The sequence below is a fragment of the Xiphophorus couchianus genome, chromosome 24, assembly GCF_001444195.1.
Source record: "Xiphophorus couchianus chromosome 24, X_couchianus-1.0, whole genome shotgun sequence".
NCBI lineage: Eukaryota > Metazoa > Chordata > Actinopteri > Cyprinodontiformes > Poeciliidae > Xiphophorus > Xiphophorus couchianus.
In genome coordinates this window covers 1,836,554-1,860,142 of record NC_040251.1, presented here as the reverse complement: position 1 = coordinate 1,860,142, position 23,589 = coordinate 1,836,554, and the positions used below count along the sequence as shown (strand labels likewise).

The 23,589-nt window shown below is 39.3% G+C and overlaps 1 protein-coding gene across 2 annotated transcripts in view; it reads left to right on the top strand.

Annotated features, from left to right (window-relative positions):
* Nucleotides 1-2,646: 2,646 nt before the first annotated feature.
* xirp2a (xin actin binding repeat containing 2a) overlaps nt 2,647-23,589 on the top strand; it is a 60,590-nt gene continuing 39,647 nt past the window's right edge. Inside the window, exon 1 of one of the 2 annotated variants that reach the window (XM_028010328.1) lies at nt 2,647-3,000. In XM_028010328.1, the coding sequence (XP_027866129.1) occupies nt 2,662-3,000 (339 nt within the window). In that variant the 5' untranslated portion in view covers nt 2,647-2,661. Of the gene's footprint in view, nt 3,001-19,168; nt 19,282-23,589 lie in introns of those variants that run through there. The other variant, XM_028010329.1, reaches the window with a different exon arrangement.

Sequence of the window (23,589 nt, the reverse complement as noted above, 5' to 3'; positions counted from 1 at the left end):
AAAAAAATAAAAAAACGGGCCTGAGTGGACATAATGTACATCTTCTTGGTATGTGAGTCACTGCAGTAAGGCGAGTGGCCTCGTTGGAAACAGGATCCAGCTGAAAGTGACACAAACCTGTGGCCCTCTCTGAATAATGCATCTTTGGCTACTGTGAATGCAGTGATATGGTCTCCTCCAGCTTCCCCAAATTGCTATCAGAGGTATATATCATGACCACTCATTCCCTAAGATTGGATTTGGAAAGCTTCATCTTTCCATTCCCCCCTACCCTATGAGAAACTATGTTAATTATGCTAGCTTTAAAATATTTCTTCTGCTTTTGCCTTTCTTACTTGCACATTTGACATGAATGTAGTTCTGAAATGATGATTTTATTTATTAAAAGGAGGGAAAAATCTATTCAAATCAACCTGGCACTTTGTGAAAAGCAACAACTGCCCCCAATCTTCTTGGTAAATTATATATTTACCTCCTTTTTAGTGGACTAAAAGATCTCAAACAGCAACACACAATCACATAAGAAACAAAACCATTTACATATACAGAGCTATTTCTAAAGATTTGGGACTCCCAACGAATCACAATGAATATAATCCACAAATGCTGGCCAAAAAAACGAATACGCGGTCTGGATGATCAAGGCCATTTGGGAAACCAAAAATTAAAACTTAGCGCACGCCGTTGAGAATATGACCATCATACTAAGAGACAAACATGGTGGTGGTAGAATGATGCTCTGGGAATGCCCTTCTGCTTAATCATCTGGTCAGTTAGCAGGAAACCTCTGCTCTCTGGAAGACAATGTCATCAGCGCACAATGAAGGTTTTAGTGGCCTAAGACAGGATGTCCATGCTCTACAGTAATAGTTAATAAAAAATTTGAATGTGTTCTGATGAGGCTTGTTAAAAGTACCTTTTGAAAATCATCCTTAAAGCAATTAATAAACTAAGCCCACAATTCTGTATTAACTTTTTTAAATTGTTGTCTTGTAGTAATCTGATTTTAAATGTCATGTTTTTTATTAGCTGCAAGTGGAAAATGATCAAAATTAACAGGGGAAAAATAGGCTTTCAAACATCCATCTATGTGTAATTAATCTATATAATGAGTTTCACTTAGTGATCAAGTTCCAGAAATAAATGGGCTTTTCAGTAATGTTCTAATTTATTGAGTTGGTATGAATAACGCCCCAATATGACAAAATTAAAACGGTTCAGAATTCCTCTACAAAGATTAAAATAACAGATTATGGAGAGGCTGCTATGAGGCTTGGGGGCAAATACTTTGTTTCGCTCTTTACTACCCCTTCAATCATTTAAAAGTTTTTTTTTAAATCTAAGTTGAAGAGCATATTTCCCAGTTAGCAACTCCACTGGTTCCAACCAGTCTTATCCCTAAGGGACCAGTATCTCCTGATTTTTCCCCCCGTCTTCTTCCTCCTGCCAGTCTCTTGGTGCGCCTCACTCTCCGAGCCTTACATTCAGACTCGCCCTGATCTGCACAGATTCACTCGTTGAATGTGACAGGATGAGACACCCTGTCTCCAAGTCACGCAGGAAACCAAGTCAATGTGTTAATTTCTCACTTCTGGCCGAGCCCCCATCACCGGAAAACGCTCCGTGAAGAGCCGGTACGCCTGGAGAAAACGGACAATCCCTGCTGCAGGCCAGAGAGATGAAAGCTGTAGAGCCTCGCCTTGATTTGTTCAGCGCGATTTGTACACTTTCCTGTTTAATAAGGGGCGGGGTGAGGAAGAAGTCCGTTTCCTGGAATCCTGCTGAGATTGATACATGGCGAACGACTAATCTCACAGTTTCTATGTAAATGCAGACTTTCTCTTTTCCTGAAATGGCAACACGTGCTTCAGTTTATTGCCCAGTCTAACTTGTGGTATTTTATTAACACTAGAACTACCAAAGATTCCCAAAATGGGAATCTTACCCTAACCCTACCCTAACCCTAACCCTAACCTTTACCCTAGCATCTTCTATATAATTTGACTTTTGCATAAAGTGCATAGCAACATTTATATCTCTCTGTAAGCTGAGCTGCCATATTTACCACAAAGCCGTATTAAAGAAAATAAAGTCATAACTTTATTTTTGTGTTAGTTCAACTTTGCTCTTGTGCGACTTTATTCTTGTAATATTTTTCGACCTTATTTTCGAATGACTTTATTTCCGTAGTGTTATGACTTTGCGTAATTTTAGTTTTTCTTACTACAGCCGTCGAACATGTTGCTAGGTTACAAAATGTAATTTTATGTTATTGAGAATTTGGTTTAATGAACTCAGTGTATTGAGTTCCACTTATTTCTGAAGGGGAAGGGTATTAATGCATGTTTGGTTTTCTAAATCTTTTTTTTATCAAAAATAACTTCAAAAACGCTGCAATTTTATTTACCTTTTACATCGGTTACCCCTAAAAAACTCCAGTGAACTAACAAAAGATGTCTAAATCTAAAACGGGTTTTCTCAGCTGGCCTGTCGTCACCGCTTCGGCCCGTGGCTTGTACCTCAACGTGCTTTCCTAAACCCACATGTGAGCTTCCATAGACCTTCATGTGCATGAGTAATTACAGGGCACAGGAGTGAGGGGGGAGAAAAAAACTTCTTTTTTTTTTTCCTTTCTCCTCCTCCCTCCTTCAACCTCTCAGAATGCCTGGTCAATCCCAAAAACGTCTCTCTTACGGAGAAGGACTCCCTGCAACATCTGCCTTCTCCTCCTGCTTCACCTTGCGCAGCAGCACTCTGCAGGGAAACGCAGAGAGGTGTCCAGTTTCCCCTACAACAATGGAAATTCAATCAGGAAATGGAGAGGAGGTGGCGAGCACGACCTCGGGCTGCGTTTCCTGCGCTCCAGCCGGGCCGCAGGTAGTGACATCAGACGAGCCGGTGCTCAGGGACGACCTGCAGGCTGCAAAGAGGGTGGAGAGGTTTGATATTCAGCTGGACATCCTGAAGAGGATGTTCGAGAAGCCAGCTGCGTCGACGACTGTAAGTCATACCTCTCAAATTGTGGATTAAAACCTCCTTTTTCGGAAAATCTTACATTTAGTAGGTTACTAGACAGATAGAAAGTGTAAACGTCTAGTTTGTCCAAGGCCCCAAAAGTTGGTTTATACTCGCATAGAAAATAAGACTGAAGACGGTCGTTTCATTTGCTTCTTGTTCACATCAGCAGCTTTGATTTCTTTCCAAAATCTAATAAACCTAAACAGGAGGGCATGTCTCCTGTTCTGCTGAGAGGCGGCCTTCTTGCTCCTTCTCTGTTTTTCCGTCCCTGCTGGTTTCTCCAGAAGGAAAATCTTAACTCTGCTGGAACAGAACTCGTTCCATTACAAGTCTCTGTTACCAAAATGTCCCAATTATCAGCCAGGACGACCTACTTCTTTCTCCTCATGTGGTCGGAGCCCGTCTAGTGAAGATGTTTTGGAACCTTTTACCTCATCCTGCCCAAAGCATGAAAAAAATAATCCACAGGAGCAAAGGAATTATGGGGAATGTAGTCGGGAGCAATTAGTAGTGGCAACTAGTGGCAGCGATCCACAGGGTTGCAGACATCCGACACCCGGTTATTTAAGACCTATTTATAGGCGCTTTATGGTTAAGCAGGTTTTCAAAAATAAACCTGTAATTGCAGTGCGGTCTGCCGCTGGAAGCTTCTGTATCAGAGCAGATGCCGAGCCTTGTGGAAGCATTGACACCCCTAAAGTTTTGTCGCATCACAAAAACAGGCGTTGCTGTGTTTTATTTGGATTTTATGTGGTAAAGGGGAAGCAAATGGATACAAAACATTGAGAAGTAAAGACGCACCGATCTGATATTAATATTTGCATCGGTCCTGATATTGAGAAAATTCTAGCTCACGTGTTTGTGACTGTGTCCGACCCATTATTGTAGTTCTATTCAGTCTAATTCTATGCTGTGTGCTCTGAGGAAGTCATGCTTTGTCATGTATATTATTAAAATAATAAACATTTTGTCGAATACATGTTAAAACAATGGAAAGCAAATGAGATATACATATTTATTGCCTATATTTGCACACTTACACTGACCGCAATCAGAGTTTGAAATAAATGTAAGTATCATAGGTCATTTTAAGTTACTTTATTTTTGAAAAAACAATGCCGCCAGTGCTTTTCTTGGTGTTATCCACCATAAGGTGGATAAGGTGATCCATGACATTAGCATCGACATTAAAGTGCCATATATGGCAAAGTCTGTGTGGAGTGTTTGTAAAGTATGAATTATAGTTTCTGATTTAGCATGAAAGTGATATGTGCAATAGGTTGATATTGTGAATGCAGGTATAAACAGCAGTGCAGACTGAATGACCAAATAGAGCTGAAAGTGATGGATGGAGATCCAGTTCTTGGCCAAGCTCGGTTCAGTTTTCAAAATCGGGAGTCTCGGCTGCTAGTGACCTGCAGCTTCACACATTTATCTGCTCCAGCCCATCTTAACCAGACAATAAGGTCACCAGCGGAGCTTTGTGAAGCCTGACTTCCTGCTAAGGAGCTAAATTAGCCACTTGATTCAAGCATGTTGGAGCATCTAAAGGTCGAAGGGTGTCAGCCATGGAGGTTTGAGACCCCTGAAATTCAGAGAAGCTGGCCACAGTTCATTAGAAGATGGATGGACCATAATGCAGAGGAATCCTGGAAGAAAACTTTCTAAGAGATATACATGCGTTTCAAATTTCTCTTTAGAGAATCAAGCAGAATTGCGTAGAAAGACAATGGCCAGGCTAATGTGCTTCTGAACACCTGCCTAAAGACTCACAGCGATTGTGTAAACATGTTTAAGAAATGTCAACACCAAGCCACTATTGTTGGTCGGGACAGAAGCATATTTAGCTCCTCAGATCAAAGGATTTTCTAAAATACTGTGGTTAATATTACTTTGGCCAAGATTAAAGGATGGCTTCCTTTGAAGTTCAGTTTTTAAGACTAATATCGGCAGCACTGGACAATTAGAGCCTTATATAGCTCTATTACAGATTATTTGGATCTGTACGCAAGGAAGAACATCGTCTTCTAGCTACTTGGAACCAATTATGGGTTTGTTTTTGGACAAACAACGGATAAGATTGATCTAAATTCTACTTAAGTTGTGTTTCCATGAAAAATCACAGCAAAACATAAGTAAAGCCAGAGATCTGACCAATGTAGCATTTACTACCTAAAGAGTCTAGTAAAAGCTTACAAAAATTAATGTTAATAAGTAATCCCATTTGTCATTTTGCCTTATTACCAAGGGTTGTTTCCAACTTAAAGTGACATTAAGTAATTTTCTACGGTCAGCTCATGGGGTCTTGTCAGGAAATGTGGTTATACAACCCAAGAAGGTTTCAGTCATAGTTCATAAGAGTCACTTGGCCCAAACACGGGTCAGAATCATTTGGAAAAAAGGCGTAACACGTTTCAGTTCAGTAGATTAAACTAAACAGTTATCCATTTATCTTAACAACTCATGAAACTACTGAAATAAAAGACAAAGAAACGCCACAGAGAACTTTTTTTTTTTTTACACCTAAGTTAAGGTCAGTGTTTATGACTCAACAATAATAGACTGTGGGGGAAATGACATCAATGGTTCCGAGGTAGAAAGCACTGCTGAGCAGAAGGAACACAAAGGTCTGCCTGACATTTTCTACAACACCTTTTGAAGATCCTTAAAACTTTCGAGAAAAAAACATATTTGGACTCAAAGAGACAAATGCCTCAGGTTTTTAAAGGTGTGCGTCCTGTTAGATGTGGTGTAAAGCTAGCAACGTTTCAGAAAAAATGACTTAGTACATGCAGTCAAATATAACGGCGATTTATGGCGAATTTGCAGTTTCAAGACCTGGGCAAGTTCACATGATGAGGGGAATCAGTAATTCTGCTCTTTACCACAAATTCATGAAGAAGTTCTTTAGTTTCTGACCTTATCAGAGTTTCCCCCAGTGCATTATAAGCCTGGTGGGCCACCAGGCTTTACTTTTGCCCCCACCAGTCTTAGCATCACTTATTTATTTAAGTTTTTTTTTAAATGTTTGCATTTTTTAAGACTTTATACTTGATGTTCAGATATTAATCTTCCAATAGCACATAATTATCAAGTGATATTTTCAAATTTCCTGTCAACTTTGAAAATTTTTCACCCAAATACATGACAGGCCACTAGATGAATGACTGGCTCCAACCACCGGGCTTAGCAAGTTTTCTGAGGGAAACCTTGCGTACACTCAAGAACCTTTGACATTTTGAGTGGTTTAGTTAAAGTCCAGGCTTAAATTTGTTTGAATTTTGTGATTTATTTTTATTCTTTGAAAGAGCAGTCTGAATTATTAGCATTAGCAAACCAAAAAAACCCACCACTTATCTATTTTTACATTAATGTTTCAAAGTGTTAATGACCCAAAGGAGCTAAAATTATATTTCATTTTCTTCTCTAGAAAATAAATAAATAACAAGCTGTCCTGCTGTCCAAAATGTCAGATGGCACTGCAACACAAGCCTTACCCTGGCATTGTCATAAATGATTTATGTGCCTCATCTTAAAAATAAAAAAAGGTGTAGTTGGTGTCAGCGGAGCATATGGGCAGTTCCTCCATATTCCCAGAGAGAGAAGCGGACGGACACATTGCAGCCTTCTGGTTATGGAGCCTGACCTTGTTTCCAGATAGTCTGTTTTGCAGAGCTTAACATTTGATGGGGCGCAGTATTTTTCCGTCTGTGCCCCATTCAGTTTATTTAAGCAGAGCAACAGGAATGGATGGCTGGCCATAACAATGACTGATGGACTCCCAGGTGGCGGCGCGGCCACAGCCAGAATCCTCAGTGAGAGGAGCTGGGAGGAGACGGAGCGACGTTCCAACAGCCTCTCCTGTGAAGAGATGCACTCTGCTCCACTTGTGTGCAGAGAACAAACTTTTTTTCCTCCCTCGGCAGTCGACTTCTCCTCCAGGGACTCTGGTTTGTTTTTTTCCAGAATCTGTCCGACCTTCTGGTCAGGACTATACACATGAGGAAAAATACGTACATCAAGAATATTAAATCATATGCAAAGCAAGCTGATCAAAAGTCCCATATTTTTGTGGTGGATGATTACACTGACACTAAACATTAGTCACAATAATTGGGACATTTGGAGCAAGAATTTATAGCTAGTTTAGCTGTAGTACTAAGTAGAAAACTAGATGAAGAACAGCACATCTTAGCTGTAGTTGTTACATTGATATAATGGACTTAAAGTTTCTTAATATTTCAGTAACATTTTCTTTCCTAGTTACGAACCTGTTGCTACTTTCTTGTTTTGTTTTAACATCTGAGGATAAACCAGATAAGCAAAATAATAGAGCTGATCTTTTGCAGACATTTAATTACTCTTACCGTGGCTTTTTAAAGTTGTTTTCATCAAGAAACTAGGCTAAATCAATCTTTTATCTCATTATTATTTTGAATTACCTTGCTATTCTTTTGTTTGTTTGCGATGTTTATGCTTTGTCACATTGAAAGGAGTCACTTGAGGCATTTTCATCTAGTTTTCGTTTGAAGTTCCTGCCGGGTTTTATTTTGTTCAGTGATCTCCTTCAACTGCACTTTTTTTAATATCAAGATTGGTTCTGGGATTAGCAAAGGGGGGAAGAAATCATTTAAAAATCCAGATCCAAATCCAGAAAGGGTTCAACTGGCCCTTCTACAGGCCAGTTGTTTCATGCTAAAGCGACAGCTAGCTAACTGATACAAACATCCTACTTTGGACACCAAGAAAGGTGTTCTTTTATCACTTTTATTGTGATAGTTAAACTGTGTTTAATACATCAATAAAATCCAAAGCGGTTCAATTTAAATTTTTTCTTTAAACTGAAATAATTTAAAGAAATTCTTCTCCCAAACCAAAGATTACCATGAGGTATACTCAACAGTGAGCCACAAACCCTTTAAATTTTAAAAGTATGCAAATTATTTTTAAATTATGCAATAAGATAGCATTCTGATTATACTACATACATCAGATTGATTCTTCAGTTGATATGGGACTAATTTTTTTAAATAGATTGACTTAATATTAAATGAAAAGGAAAAAATCTTTATACTTTAATAAAGCTTATGTAGCCCATCTATTCTTTTGCAATTGTTATTTTGCATTTAATTTATTTATTTGCCTCCTAGATGCTAATCAAATATATCCTGTTAACATGGTTGCAAACTGGTACACTATTTTGTTGCACTTTTATGTTTTCAATCAAGGTTTCATGTTGTAGTGGCTGCTGTTGGCCAGTGGATGGCACTCTAGCATAGATTGGCCTAAGAGTTGATGGTGATTCAGGAAAACTGGTTTGTATTTAAGCTGCATGCTAAGGCAGATTATAGATATGCCCCGATCAGGTCTGTATCACAGTGAAACAATTACTAATCACCTGTGTTAATTAGGATTATTTAGTTAGTTATTTTTAAGCCTGAAGGAGTCTTAAAATTCTTCATCTGCAAACCTTTCTGGTTTTCCTCATTTGCATAATTGGTGAGACGTCTTATGCTGGCGCACTTGATGAATATCAAACACGGCATGAAAGAGTCTAAAAGGATTTCATATAATGGGATAATCGGAGTCACACCTGGGTAACAGGATAACACACATGTTTGAAGACAGAGGTGGATCTCTCTTTTTTTTTGGGAGCAGGTCTTGTGTTCTTTGGTTTCTGACTGACTGAGGTGTCTACATAAAATCAGACAGGTCTGGAATGCTCCCCCGGTTTATTTTCATAACATGAATCATCACCTCGGTGACCTCACTCTCATGCTATTTGAAAGGGTTGAAGAGAGTTGGAGCTTTTATAATATGCTCTCAATGCACCGACTGTTTTGCAAAAGTGGCACCTGATCCGAAAGGCGGCAAATGTTTAATGTCACCCCTTTTTTTTCCCCTATTTCCAGCTTTTAAAGCAAAGCACTTTTGATAGTCTGCCACATTTAATGAGTTCGCCGTAAAGTACTAAATGACAGGTTAAATGAAAAATCGGACCGCCCTCACTTTAAATGAAAAAAAAAAAGTTGGATCAATATGCAGCAGCGTACCCAAACGAAGTCAATTAAATGTTAAATAACCTAAAACCTGAAATGTGTCTGCAAGAAATTGATCCAGACTCGATGAGAACACTGCTGTCCTCATTAAAGTCCATTGAGCTCATAAAAATTCCATTAACTCTTCCTTGTCGCCTTGGTTTCGCACCTTCAAATCTGCTAATGGAGGTGGCAGCGTTGCTTTTCTGCTGTGCAACCCTGACTTGTTGCTCGTCTCGTTTTGATATGTGAACAGTTGTACTGTTATGTGGTTTGGCAGGAGGAGGCAGATCTGAAACTCTCTGCCTTATTTGAACTAAGCCTCATTTGCCTACACCCGCCGTGCAATTTGCTTAGGGCCACAAACGTATGCACTGCTGTCAGCTTTAAAATGGGCTCTTGTTTTCCGTGCGTACTGCGCTGGGTAGCATGTGCATATTCACTCCAATGTAAAATAATCCATTACCATAGCTGAATGCATTTCTCCAAGCCTTTTTCCATATGCAGACTTTTTGTGTGACTCAGATGGTCTCTTCTCCAACACAGCTTGACACAAACAATAACAAGGCCATACGTGTTCGAGAATGAGCCAAAGACTTCAAGGCCTACCGTTTCAATCATTCATTGTGGCGTTGCGTAACTTCTAGGGCACCAGGATGCCATCGATCATCTCTGCCAGCCGTCAGCGCCTTAAAAGTCTAAGTAGTTTTGTTGGAAATAAGGCGGGAGGCCATTCTTTTGCATTGAGATGTGAAAACGTGAACATTGGTTCCAGTGTTGTGGATTGTACCAGCACTTTTTATTTATCTTGACTTGACTATCGCTAACGACTGCAAGATCAGGCTTGCGCTTACAGTCCCTCCATAAGCCACTGTGGCGCCGCCTCATGTATGATGCAGCAATGCTCTCTGTTCTCCTGGACAAACTAAAACATAGTGCTGAAGATGAAAACTTGAACATGACATTGCATGAAAATGTGTTACAGTAAGAATCAAAATTAGATTCTTGACTAATTCAGTATTTCTGTTGATACAAAACTAATCCTAATCGTAAAAACTGATTGTTTCATCCTTGGCGTTGACAGCTACCACCAAGCATTTGTGATAACTATCATTGACTTTTTACAGAAACATTGGCCCGATCGTCTTTACAGAACTATTTTAATTCACACTACCACCATATTTGACTTTACGTTTGATATTGATATTGAGAAACCCTTGAATTTCATGGCGATTGTAACTGAAGCCATACATTCCAGATAGTTCTACTTTTAGTTTGTTTTACCACAAGTTTTCTGGATCGTCAAGATGTTTTTTGGCAAATGATTCAGGCCTTTTTCCCCCATGGGCGCCATGTTTACCCAGTCTCCTTATCAAATAATAAAACCCTGACTTTAATTGAGACAAATTAGGTTTGCGGTGCTCTAGATGTTGTTTTTGTTTCTGTTGTGACCTCCTGGATGAGTTGTATATTACCTCTTACAGTAATTTTTATATGACGGCCACTCCTGTGACGGTTCCCCACTGTCCCAAGTTTGGGTTTGTGGCCTGCTAGAGTCCTAAACCCTGAGAAAGGAACTTGCTACCGTTTAAAGACAGCTAGACGTCAGTGAATTCAGATAAGAGCTTGTTCCTTAAATATAATTGTAACAAATCCAAGAAAAATACCGGATGAATTCTGTAATTGCATTTGGCATCCAGCTGAATGATTGCTGACAGAGTAATTATCTGATAGACAAGAATAGTATCGCCCTACCTGTAACTGGCATCATAACAGCCCATTAATGAGTCTAAAAGAGCGAAGGAAGGCAACCAGCAGCAGGTTCGCTGAAGAGCATGAGACATTTTTTGGCTGTAATTATCATTCAGGAGAAAGTTAGAAAATTCATAAAAATGAGTTTTAAGGGATTGATATTAATGAGTTTACAGCATCCCTGGAAAAGAAAATACTAGGTTTTTAGGTGAGGCTCAGTTCACATTCGGTTCATTATACATTAATAGCAAGTTCGTTCACCTGTATCAGATTGTGTTACACGCTCGCATAATTATAGACGTAAATCCCCTGAATATGACCGAGGCACGCGGAATGCCGGCTGATGTCAGTCCGGTGGCCGGGTGTATATTTGGAGGAGCTGAAAACAGAGCCGGAGGACGAGCCACTTTAGAGCAGCCGTGTAAAAATAGTAGTGCCTGGTGATGCTCAATGGACATTTAGAGCGAAGGGAGCCTGATGAAAGAGACTGAAATGTGATTTATATTCAACAAGCATGAGACCAAATTGTGGAAGAGAGTTCAGAAAGAGGGACGGGCAGATGGTAATGAAGATGAAGATAGATAGGGAAGTGATTCAGAGTGGGGGACGAAAATCAACGTGAAAAACGAGTTCATGTTTTAATAGGTGAGTCAGGTCAGAAATGTGATTAGCAAATTACACCCCATACTTCAGTAATAATTAGCTTTACGAAGCGCTTCAACGGCTGGAGAGTTTTGCCTCTAATGTTTTCTCTTAGGGCGTGAGCGAATGTGTGTCAGGTCTCGGCCTGAATTAAGGCCGCCGATAATGGAGGGAGGAAAGCCCAAGGTGCAGCGCGAGGAACCATGCTGCACGCCAGGACTAAATATGAACACGAGAGTGAGATAAGTAGGATGCCGTTTTTATCAGGGGATTTTCTTCTGTTCCAGGCAAATGAAGAAGAGCCCGGTTGAAATTCACAAGAGTAAAGAATGACAATCAGAGATTTAAGCGTGGAGTTGCTGTATTTTGTACAAAGTGAACACAGCGAGCTATGTCAACAGAGACCGTCTCTTGCAGAGATGAATTATTGAGTACACTACATTTTTAAACGTGTTTAAAGCACGCTCATCCAAATCCTTAAATTCAAGTGATCTAATAACTTCTCTGGCCACAGGTGTGTAAAATCCAGCACCAAGGCATAAGGAGACACAACATTTTTGAAAGAACGGGTCACTCTGAGTTCTCTGGGGGCTTCAGAGTGGTACCATAAAAGGATGTGCGAGGAGTCCAGCTGTAAAATTTCTGCACTACTAAATGTTAGTGGTATTACAACAGAATCAAGGCAATAGGTAGCGACTGCAACTCAGCTACAAAAAATCACAGCGTCCACTGAGGCTCATGGTCTGTTTTCATGACTGAGTCGCTGCATCAGAGCCTTACATCACCAGCTGCAATGAAAACCATCATCTCTGGCAGTAAAACGGATGGAGACGAGGTCTGGCAGGTCTGGGCCATGATCGGGTAGATGGTTCCCAGGAATGAACCCTGGCCCTCTGCTTCCAGTAGAAAGAATCACATATCAAGACAATTTCAAAAGTTTCCTGATAGGTTCATGTTCCAACATATTCTACTCCAGAAGAAGCCAGACGTAAACAGTGATCGAAGGTTATAATTATGAACTTAATACAAAAGTCTGTTTCACTGAAGTGTGTCACATCAGACCAGTCTTGGCTCTGACTACACATCCAAACAGACTTCCTTACAGAAACTGAAGTCAATACTCCACAAAACAATCTGTCTTTTTATCAGCTTCCTTTGTATTATGATCTTGTGATAATCAGTTTGTAAATGACTCCCTCCATTATCAATTATGCAAGCAGTGCCCTGCTCTGTGACGTCAGTGTTCTTCTTCTGGGTCGCTTTGGCAAAGTAAGCATTTCACACAGAATTCTCTTTGTGGCTAATTAGTATGAACAGCCACGCAAAAAATAGCAACGGAGCATGTGAAAATAGCAACAGTAAAATCCCTAAAAATGTGGATTAGTGAGTTTGTTGTAGAAGAAGTTAACTAGCCTGCAGCTTCTTGATCTCAACTTAACAGAACACCATTGGGATAAGTTAGAGTGGAGAAGCTGGACTTCCTCGTCCAACATCAGTGTCTGACCTCATAAATACACTTCTGGAAGATTGGTCAAAATTAAAAAAAAATAGTTTAAACTGTTACAGCTCAAATGCACTGAAGCTCAATGAATGAATAATTTTGGAGATGTGTATTAGTCTTCTTCACATCTTCGTAAATGTTTCATGGCTAGTAAACATGTACTATAATATTCTACATTTTAACAAAAAGACAAGTGCCTTGCAAAAGTAAAGCAGAATATGTTAGTATAACTACAAGAGGAATATCTCATTACATTTTAACTGAAAATGTAAATGAACAAAATATTTTGAATTTGTTTCTAACTTACAGTAGTTGCCAGAACAGAACGTCTCATTGCTTCATCAGCTCTTACAGTGGAACACAGAATGAAACTGAAGCTGTCAAAATGGCTGAGCACAACAAGTAACCAAAAAAATGCTTCACTTTTACGCTTTAGAGCAGTGCTTTGTTTTACGTCAAGCGTGCCATTTGTCAAATTGTTTACTAGAAATTCATTTGAAAGTGTTTTGGCAAGATTTCTTCCTGGGCAATCATGGAAATCCTGGAGAACTGGAGCTTTTAGCGCTGTAATTATACATCCCCGCTGCCAGAGACGCATAGTAACCACATTCAGTTGAGTGCATATCTTTTTTTTTCTTTTTTTTTTTGTTTTTACAAAAAGGCTTATGTCATGTTTGGTTATCTCGCAGTATTTCCAACTCATTACGGTGTTGATTTACATTCAGCGTTTTGGATGTAACAAATGCTGAGCTGCTGTTTCTGATGTAAACACAGTTGGCAGAAATCTAATAGTAATTTGCTCATAGTGTTTCGTTAAACTGCTGAACACCTCCAGCCTGCCTCGGTGAACCATTAATATTTATGCTGGTTTGAAGCTGTGGGTACACACAGTGAGCTTCTGCCATTCAGCTTTCAAATTCAAAGTCCCCGGGCGTCTATCAGGCTTTGAATTATCTCCTGCAAACAAGACCTGGGTCCGATTTGTCACTCGCAAGTGGACCCAATTGCGGTGACTAAATATTCCCATTGTGTCCCAGAGCAAGGCACTTTCAGCTCTGGAAGTTCACCCAGTGGATCTGTTTGAAATGTTAGCTGTTTTATGCAAATTTTGTTTTTGAAGGATTTTCTGTCACCGAAATCACTAATAGTCTAATTTCCCCAAACCCGACTCTTGCTGTGTGCGCGTTTGCTGCTTACACAGTAAAGGTTGCGTTTTAATACGCTTTTATTACATTTTTCATCGACATAGCTTCACTAACCTGTATTAAGCACTAATCTAAATAAAATTTGTACCTAATTATTTATCTACATTGAATATTAATCCAAATATTTATTTAAATACAAAGCTAAATATGTTGCTTACCTCAATATGGATATCCATATCAAATATAAATGTCAATATTTAGCTAAATATTAGACATGGTGTAAACTTATTAGACCAACTAATACCCACACAATGTTTGATGTTTATATATTGTGCAGCATTGCACATAGTTAATCAACCTTTACTGTAGAAGCCTCTTTGAAATGAAATCCAACGAGAACTTCCACTCTTTGTGTGTGTAATGTTATGGAATATGAAGAAGTACAAATGAAATGGCTTTATTATTCTTTTGTAAGACATTGTCAAATGTTGCTGCCAGTTTCAGCGTTACGAGACCCTGAAGTTTTTTGAATGAATCTTATGACTGTTATAAGTAAAGCTTGCCTGTCAATGTGATGGATTATATTGGAGCCCGTTATAATGAGAAAGCTTTATCTACTGTGGAGGAAGAGCCCAAAGACTCACTCCTGCCGTTATTGGCGCCTTGAAGTCAGCGGCAGGGTAGCATTTGTAGGGAAAACAGGAAATAGGCGCACGCGGCTGCTGAAATGAAAAATACTATAGATTGATTCCTGTCTCCCACAACAGATTCAGTGACGCGTAACGTTCTAAAGTTGTTAAGTACAGTCTGTGCCCAACTACTGTTTTGTTATAGGAAAGGGTGAAATCTATCACATAAATGCTGAAACATTTTACTAAATCTACCACACCATATCCCACACCATTAACCAGATCCTGTCAGTTTTTGTAAAACGTGGGCCTCATTACTTTCACACAGCAATGTCTGTTAAACTCGGGTTGAGAAAATTTGGCTTCCGAAATTGAAAATATATGATTCAAAACAGTGAACTGTGCGGTTAAATTTAGACGTGTAGAGGTCGTGCAGACAGGAAATGTATGTTTTGCACTTATTCTCTCTGCTGTTTGAACAGAATTTTGGTTTAGCAATTTTTGAAACCTTTATATAACTTGCATTGTCTCACCCTCAAAGGACAAGTGAGAAAACTTCAAAGTGTGGACCTAAAGTTGCTAACTTTAGTAAAAAAAAAAGGCTATGGTATTTGTTTGACACAATAGTTATTGTTGATGTTTACCCATTAAATAAGCACTACTATGTACTTGCCCTCTTGCCCTGCGACAGACTGGCGACCTGTCCAGGGCGTACCCCGCCTCTCGCCCGGAACGTAGCTGGAGATGGGCACCAGCAACCCTCCCGACCCCATTAGGGACAAGGGTGAACAGAAAATGGATGGATGGATGGATGGATACTATGTACTCTGCTGGGCCCTCCCCTTTTGCCTGTTGTCTGTAGCAAACATCCCCAAGTTCAAGTATCTAAAGTAAGTTTTGGTTTATTTTTGTGTTGCCGGGAGCAGTTCTGCCTTAGATTATATTTTTTCAAAGACTGTCTCAGATTACATGACTGATGAGTTTTTGGAGACTTCTTTCAGCATCTTGCAGTCTGCATTCAGGGTGAATTTTGACAGCAGTTGGTCCGAATGTCCTCCTTTGGTAGACATTGGTCTGTGATTTTATCCATTGGTATTCTTCACTAGATTTTATTATATTTCACAAAAAACTACCTAAATTAATTTCTTCTGTCATTGTATTTGGTAAATGTATTGACAGAATCAAAGACTGTAATAATTTCCTTTTTACATGTTCTGCTCTTCTATTTCCCATTCCATGTTAATCCACAAAGCAGCTACATCCATTGTTCATTCAAGATTCCCATTGACTTCCTGTGTCTTCTTGTATTCAGACTCTGTGCCATAAAGTCTCCCTTACATGATCCAAAAAGTCATTTAAAAGCAATTTATTATGTTTTCAAACTTCTGATTTTGACAAAGTTGAGAAACAGCGCGAACTGCCCACGTCAAGATTTCAGGTAGTCCTGGCCACAATAGAAGCACGGTCCAGAAACAAAGTGGGAGGGAGAAAAAAAGGCTAGTGTGGAAAAGTAACTGTTGGCTTTTTGTTGTAGGAATACAAAACAGGGTGAGAACAGAGAGAGAGGGCTTTAGAAGGCTTTATCTCCCCCAAAGCCAAAACAAGGCTGAAAGGATTACCTACAAAACAAATAGGCAAACACAGTCAAAAGTGTCGCATTCTGATAGACTCGACAAGGCCTCAGAAATATGACAAACAAAACACAAGTTTAACAATTTAAATGTCTTCGTATATGAGCGAAGAATACATTTGTGTAAATTACTGGTCTGGTCATTGCGACTTCTGCCTCGGTTGCCTCTCAGGCAGTTTTGTGACATAATAAACTCGTGTGATGTGTTTTCATCCCATCCCCTGCTGGTTGTACTGAATGCATGATGCAACCTTTAGTCAAGACTTTTCCTTCGGCAGTATTTGTGGCTCTGTTCTGTCAACATTCTCCTCCCCAGTGTCTGGCTTGATGTGAAGCATTTTATTCATCTTTCGTTCTTGACATTGCGGGTGCGAGAAGCGACATGAAAGTCAAGACTGAGCCACACTTGGAGTATGGATACTTATGTTTTTAATGGTTGGAGGTGAAGTGCTTGGTTTGTGTAGGAAACTTCACCTTGGGCTTAAGCTCACAAACTGACAACTGAACATTGCCATTTAGCTTAACCTAACCTAGCAGGATGTTCATATCCGGAAGCAGCAAAGCAGACCCAGGCCATTATGTGTAGACAGTTGTACGTATGTAGAAAGTTGTTGGCGTTTGGGGTGCAGACAGTTAGTGAGTAGAAAGCTGTTAGCATGTAAAGATTTGTTAGCGTGTAGAAAGTTGTTAGCATTTATACAGTAGCATATAAAAAGTCGTTAGCATGTACACAGTTGTTAGTGTGTACGCAGTTGTCAGCATTTATACAGTAGCATGTAGAAAGTCGTTAGCATGTACACAGTTGTTGGCGTTTGGCGTGCAGACAGTTGTTAGTGAGTAGAAAGCTATTGGCATGTACAAATTTGTTAGCGTGTAGAAAGTTGTTAGCATTTATACAGTAGCATATAAAAAGTTGTTAGCATGTACACAGTTGTTAGCGTTTGGCGTGCAGACAGTTGTTAGTGAGTAGAAAGCTGTTAGCATGTAAAAAGTTGTTAAGGTGTAGAAAGATGGTAGCGAAAGTTGTTGACATGTTGACACCTGTTAACGTAAGACAGTTGTAATGTTTAGACAGTTAGCATTTAGACAGCTGACAGCAGGTAGAACCTACATGCTAACAACTGTCTACATATATATTTTTTTAATAAAAAAACAAACAAATGTTCTCATTAAAGAACACGAGTGAAGATATTTCAATTGTTGGAGTAATTGTGATCCATCAATTGATGAAACTGAACCGTCCAATCTCTCAGTGAATCTTATTAGATCCTCCTTTTTTGTGCAAATCAACGTCCCTGTGCAGTGGCTGTGCCTTTCAGTGTGACAATTACCTCACATAATTATCCACGGCCCTCCACAGCCACACATGAATTCATTCACCCATCTATTTATTCACAGTCTAGAGGTTGAGACAGAAACCAGCGTCTCCAGCCAACTGCAACCTCTGCAGCTGGAAACTCAAACCAAATCAGAGGCTGGAGGACACTCGAAACAAGAAAGCAGTAAATGTTGATAAACCCTTCCCCTGTGAAAACCAACAGCATGAGTGCAAGATTTACAGTTGGCTATTACTTTTGTTTAGAAAATATGGCTGGGAGCTTTGGACAAGCGTTGCATTATAATAAAAGCAATAAATGAAACAGAAGACTTTGAGGAAGTAGATAAAAGTAAAGTGGACATAAGGAAGAGGTTGTTTGAAAGGGTGTGGAGGTGTGAAACTTTAGCACACGGAAAATCTGGCTTTGTTTTTCACTGTTATGAATAATAATGATCTTAAAAAAGGAGGAAATGCAGAGAAAAGGTTACATATGCTCTGTGTTGGGAGGAGGTGAGCATGGACAGATGGGTCAACAAGATATAAAACTGAACGAACGAGGATGAAAACTAACCATGACGTCAATATTAACCATGGATTTGCTATTATTACCAATAAATAAATGCTCTGAAATATTAGCCGTTTGCTCTGTTCTAATGCATTTAAGTTCAATTAAAAAAATTCTAACTAAAATGCCAATTGGAATGTCAAAGGTTCCTCATCAGCTGTAATAAACTATTCCTCGTGGACAAGATGAGAAGATATAGCTTCATTTTTTTTGGAAACCTAATAATATTGTTGTCTTATTCTGTGATGGTTCTTTTGTAATATTGTTACTTGGTTCTGGAAAGAAAACCAGCCCATTTCCACACTGATTCCTGATGATGGGGGCTTTCAGGATCTGGGAAGATGGCTGTTATGACCTCAAGTACATGAAGTGCACAAGTGGATATATTAGATGAGGGCCAAAATCTAAACTGTCTAAAAGCAATAATGTGGACATCAAATTTTTGTTTTTACTCCCTTCTCATTTGCATATAGTTTCATGTAAATTTGGCTTCTATTGGGTGGTTTTGTTGTGAATTTGTTTTTCCAAAGCCCCGTTTTCTCAAGCTTGTTAAGCTCCTGCAGAGCCTCGGAGAACATTAAAGACATTATAAAACTGTTTTCAAAGGCCAATTAGCAATTCCTGGGACTTGGTGGAGGGACCCTTCTTGTGTTAAAAAGCTTTCATTTTTGACAGGCTACTTGGTTTTCTCACATTTTCCTCCCCTTTAGCACAGACAGACTCTGAATTATTTCTTCATTATCTTGGGCTGCTTTATGGGCACACAGTTTTAGACTTAATTATATGAAAGCTGGGAGATTTAAAGCATACGTTACTTCAGTTTTTATTAGATTAATCAGGCAAGCAAGTAATTTTAAAAAATAACATTCTGATTAGGAACTTCTTTATTATTTTTTACTTTTTTTATATGTATATACTGGAGCTGTTATGGAATAATTCAAACCGTAACTTTTAGTGTTATTATTAGAGAAAGTTCAGACAGTTGGGATTATGTATGCTTGAACCTCCAGTGATGCAGCTGCAACAAGTGGAACAAGATTGACGTAAGTCCAACTAAGCATTGTTTTTTTTATATCTCTGTAATTTGGAAATGTTTTTTGTGGTCACTTAAATAGAAGCTGATGCTTTTTTTTCTATCACTTTCTTATGTTTTCATTGATTGTCTGAGAAGAAGAGTCGATATGAACTGATTTTAAAACAAGCATTTTATGATAGATAGTGCTGGGCTCTCAAAAAGAATTAGCATCTGTGGCTAATTGTTAGCAACAAAGCTCTAGCGACAACAAAGCTGAAGACACATTTATTTAAAATTGCTTTTAGTACATTGTGGTATTTTGTCATGTTTATGTTTCAACAGTACTTACTGTTGTAAAGTGCTATATAAATAAAATTTGGTTGATTGATTTCATTGACCAAATACATAAATGAGCATAATGGGGAAGTTGCATTCACTCTCTAGAACCAAAATTATAGCAATAATAAAGTATTACCTCCTAACTTGGCTATTTTCGTCGCCTGTCCCTGGCCAGAATAAGTAACACAATGTAATTTGCGGATATTTTAGCCAAGACTAAAAAATTGAACAATAACAAATTCATCCTGCTAAAACAAACAAAGAACTGCCAAATAAGGCAGGGATTACTCATTTGACCGCTGCGTTGTTGCGCATTTACACACTGTGACTTGTTGTCGAGGCATCAGACGTGCTCAGATGACCGTTTTCCTCCATCACGAGCAGCGATCTGTTTGACAACAACCACCCATATAGCGCGCCAGCAAATGCATAAGGACGCATTCACAGCCAGAGGACTTGTGAATAGTCGGCTGAGTCTGCATGAGGCTGAAACTCTGCATGTGTCTTCAAGTGCATAAATCCTTTTTTTTTTTGTACTGTTTTCTGATTTTAAAAAACATCTTGTTTAAATCGACGCAGACAGCCCGTGTGTTTGTCTCTGGAATTGGTTCCTTTGAACAGTTTGTGGTCTTCCTCTAACAGGTTTGTTTTCTTGGATTGTTTTGAATTTTTGAACTTCACAGAATTTCTGAACGCCATCCAGCTACTTAACAACGACGCTGTACTTTGAGCTGGTCTATCACTTAAAATCCCAATAGAATACATTAATGTTTGGGGGATTTAATGTGACAAAAATACAAGATAATCAGAATAACAAATCTCTTGTAGAGACAGAGTACATCAAAAATAGAGGAACATAGGAGGAAGCAAGGGAAAGGAAAACGATTATGCAGATGTAACAGAGTGCAAATGATTTGTGATCCAAAACAACACAGTTCAATGTGTCCTATTCAGGAGAGTCCTCTTACCTTCTGAATTAACAACTGCCAGAGCTTCAGCAGCTCCAGCAAAAATCCCTCTGAGCAAATCCTGAGCTGTCTCAGTTCAAAGGAGTGAAGAGCAGCATATAGATCAGCCTTTATAGAGGCTTTAGCAAGCTGGTGAGTTCTTCTCAAACTAGTAATGATCAATGATTTCCAAACATAAGCACACAAATCCAACAGCAATTAGTGAATACCTCACAGTTGACCTTATTCAGTTTGATTTGTTACATAAATCCGTTTTACTTTTAAAATTCTGGAAATTCTGCATGAATAGTGCAAATATTTTCACTTAATAGCAACAAAAAAAATACACCTTTCATAAGGAGAATAGAGAGATCCAATTCAAAATGATATATTTCATACTCACATGCAGTCCAATATTCCTGATACTGGTTTGATCCAATTATTCGATACCAAATGTCCAGGAACCACAACTAAACCTGAAAGTGAATGATTGATTTGGGAATAAACATTAGCCTGTGGCACATGCAGTGAGACTGATGAGAGCACATTTGTCTTTGTGAATAAAGAATATTGTGCTCTTACATCTTTTGTAGTAAAACCAATGCAGTTAAGAGAAGGGCAGTGCTTTGGGTTTGCATTGATTGTGTGGATTCAGCATCAGCTTAATTGATATAAAAGATGAACTACAGACCCTCTCTTGTTCTGACTGTGTGTGATTGACAGTGACTTAAACTAGAAAGCTCCTCAATTAAGAACTGAGAGAATGCTCTTTACTCTAAATAGATTCCATTCAACATTTTCTTGCAGAATTAAGGAACACCTTTTACATTAGCAATGTGGAGCTTTTCTGAGAATGGGTAAAAACATCTTGTCCTAATGGGTTTTCAATTTCTGTAACAGTATCAGAACAGTTGACTTAACAGTTTTAGCCCAAATGTACTTGTTAAAAGGTTTTTTGTTTTTTTTAAAAAAAAAGGTCCATCAGTTATTGCTCATGTAAAGGATGAGAGGACCTTTCAAAATGATTTTGCAACTTTGAATGGACACTTACACTCAGCTACAAAGTCTGGTAGATGTTCGTACTTTTGTACGAAACAATCTTATGGAGTTGGTTGAAATGGCATCGGACTATTGGAGACAAATTGAGGGAATATGTTTTAGGAATTTAGGGTCTGGAATACTTTCCAAACAGGAACTGGGACTGCAATTCACACAGGCTCTTCAATGCTGTTTTCACACATGATAGAAAGGCAGACCCTGTTCGATTGGGGACCAAATGCAACATTTGTTCCATTTTCAGCTGGTGCGGTTCTTTTTCTCACTTAATTGTGTCAAACAAACTAAATCCTTTGAAAAACCTGTTCCTCCTCCTCGCCTGTGGTGGCGCTGCACCAAATACAACTGAAGGAAACGACATGAAAACCTCTGAACAAGACACTGACTGCAACTTCCTTCTTCACCAAATGTAAACAAAAATGGAGTGGGGTCAGATTTCAGCAGTTGTAGAATTTTGCTCTTGTCTTTGGCAAAAGACCACAAGCCATTTCTAGACACTTTTGTTTTGTTTGCTTTTACTCAAAATACCCTGTGCTAAAGCTACTTCCTACTTAACCTTCACATGCTTTCAAACAGCACCAGAGTTCACTTCAACCAGACCAAGGACTGTGTTTTTAGGTGGACTAGAGATCTCTTTTTTGTTCCGCCTCAGAGTTTGATTCAACCTCCCAAAGCAAACTGGATTTTCTAGACAAACAAATTTGGGTTGGAGTAAAGCAGACTAAGCAGGACTGGTGTGATTGCACCCTAACTTGGAACCATAACCCATTGGAAAAACATTCCCTGGTTCTGCACGTCTCAATTTCAGCTCCAACATTCAGATTGTACTGTCAGAATTTGGGCTCTTTGGTTTCCTTAATACCCACAAGACATGCTTAAAACACCTTCTCTAATACTGAAGGCAATTATTCATCCAGAGCAGCTGGTCTGTCCTCACGGTAAACATCGACTTACATAACATCTACCAAATTCAACTCGGTGATAGTTTCTGCTAACAGGGAATGACGGTGTGGAAACGGGGCAGATCACGAGGCAGAGACCTGTCCTCCCTGAAGTCCTCCTCGTTAGGAGACGTGTCAACAGCTTAGAGGAAAATGTAAAGCGTTCCCTTCACATGTGACGCTGAGCTCAGCCCCGCAGACCGAACTGGGCGCCGGTAAGATCGCCGCTCTAATAGGCGCCGACGTGAACATGGCGGGAATGTCGTACGATTTCCAGTTACCATGGTTTCCACCATCACAGCTCTGACTGTCCCCTTTGTAGGCGTCTGTCACACATGAAATGCTCCCAGATGGCCAGCACTGATTTCATTAGCGAAGCTTCTTCTAAGAGGATCCAGTGATCTCTCTTTCTTTTTCTTTTTCTTTTTTTTCCCTCCCCACAGGGATTATCTTGTGCGACATCCCGGCCAGAAACATTTTGACAGATTTCTCCAAGCAGTGTCTCTTATTAGAGATATGCAGAGGGTCTCTGTCCCTTCACCCGTCTAGCAGCGCTCTTCAGCCGTTCCCCTCTTAATCCAGCCGATGTGTGCAAAAAGAACATATGGCGGTGATTCAAAGCTCCGTAACACTTGCTGACAGCTGCATGAAGCATCGGGCCATCAATCTGCTGCTCCCTGTAGTACTGCTATGCCTCATAAAGTGAAAAAAAAAAATTATAATTTCATTTTGTTATTCAACACCCGCAAAGGTTTGTTGCTGTTAATTTTACATGTTTTGACCAAGGTAGTCAACTTATTGCGTTTGTCACTTTCAGTTTCTTTATTATTTATTTGACATCGGCTGTTATACGCCTAACTGCACTGACTGAACAAATGAAAGCTGTTTTTACATGTTTGACCAAGCTTGCGAAGCAGTTGGTGTGTTTAAATGTGCTGTACTGGTGCAGAGTTATCAAGTATATTTATAATTCAGTACATTTATGTGTGCGTTTCAAAACAAGTCAATTTAGTACTGTTTTCCTGTATCGGATCGGTATCGGATGATACTAAA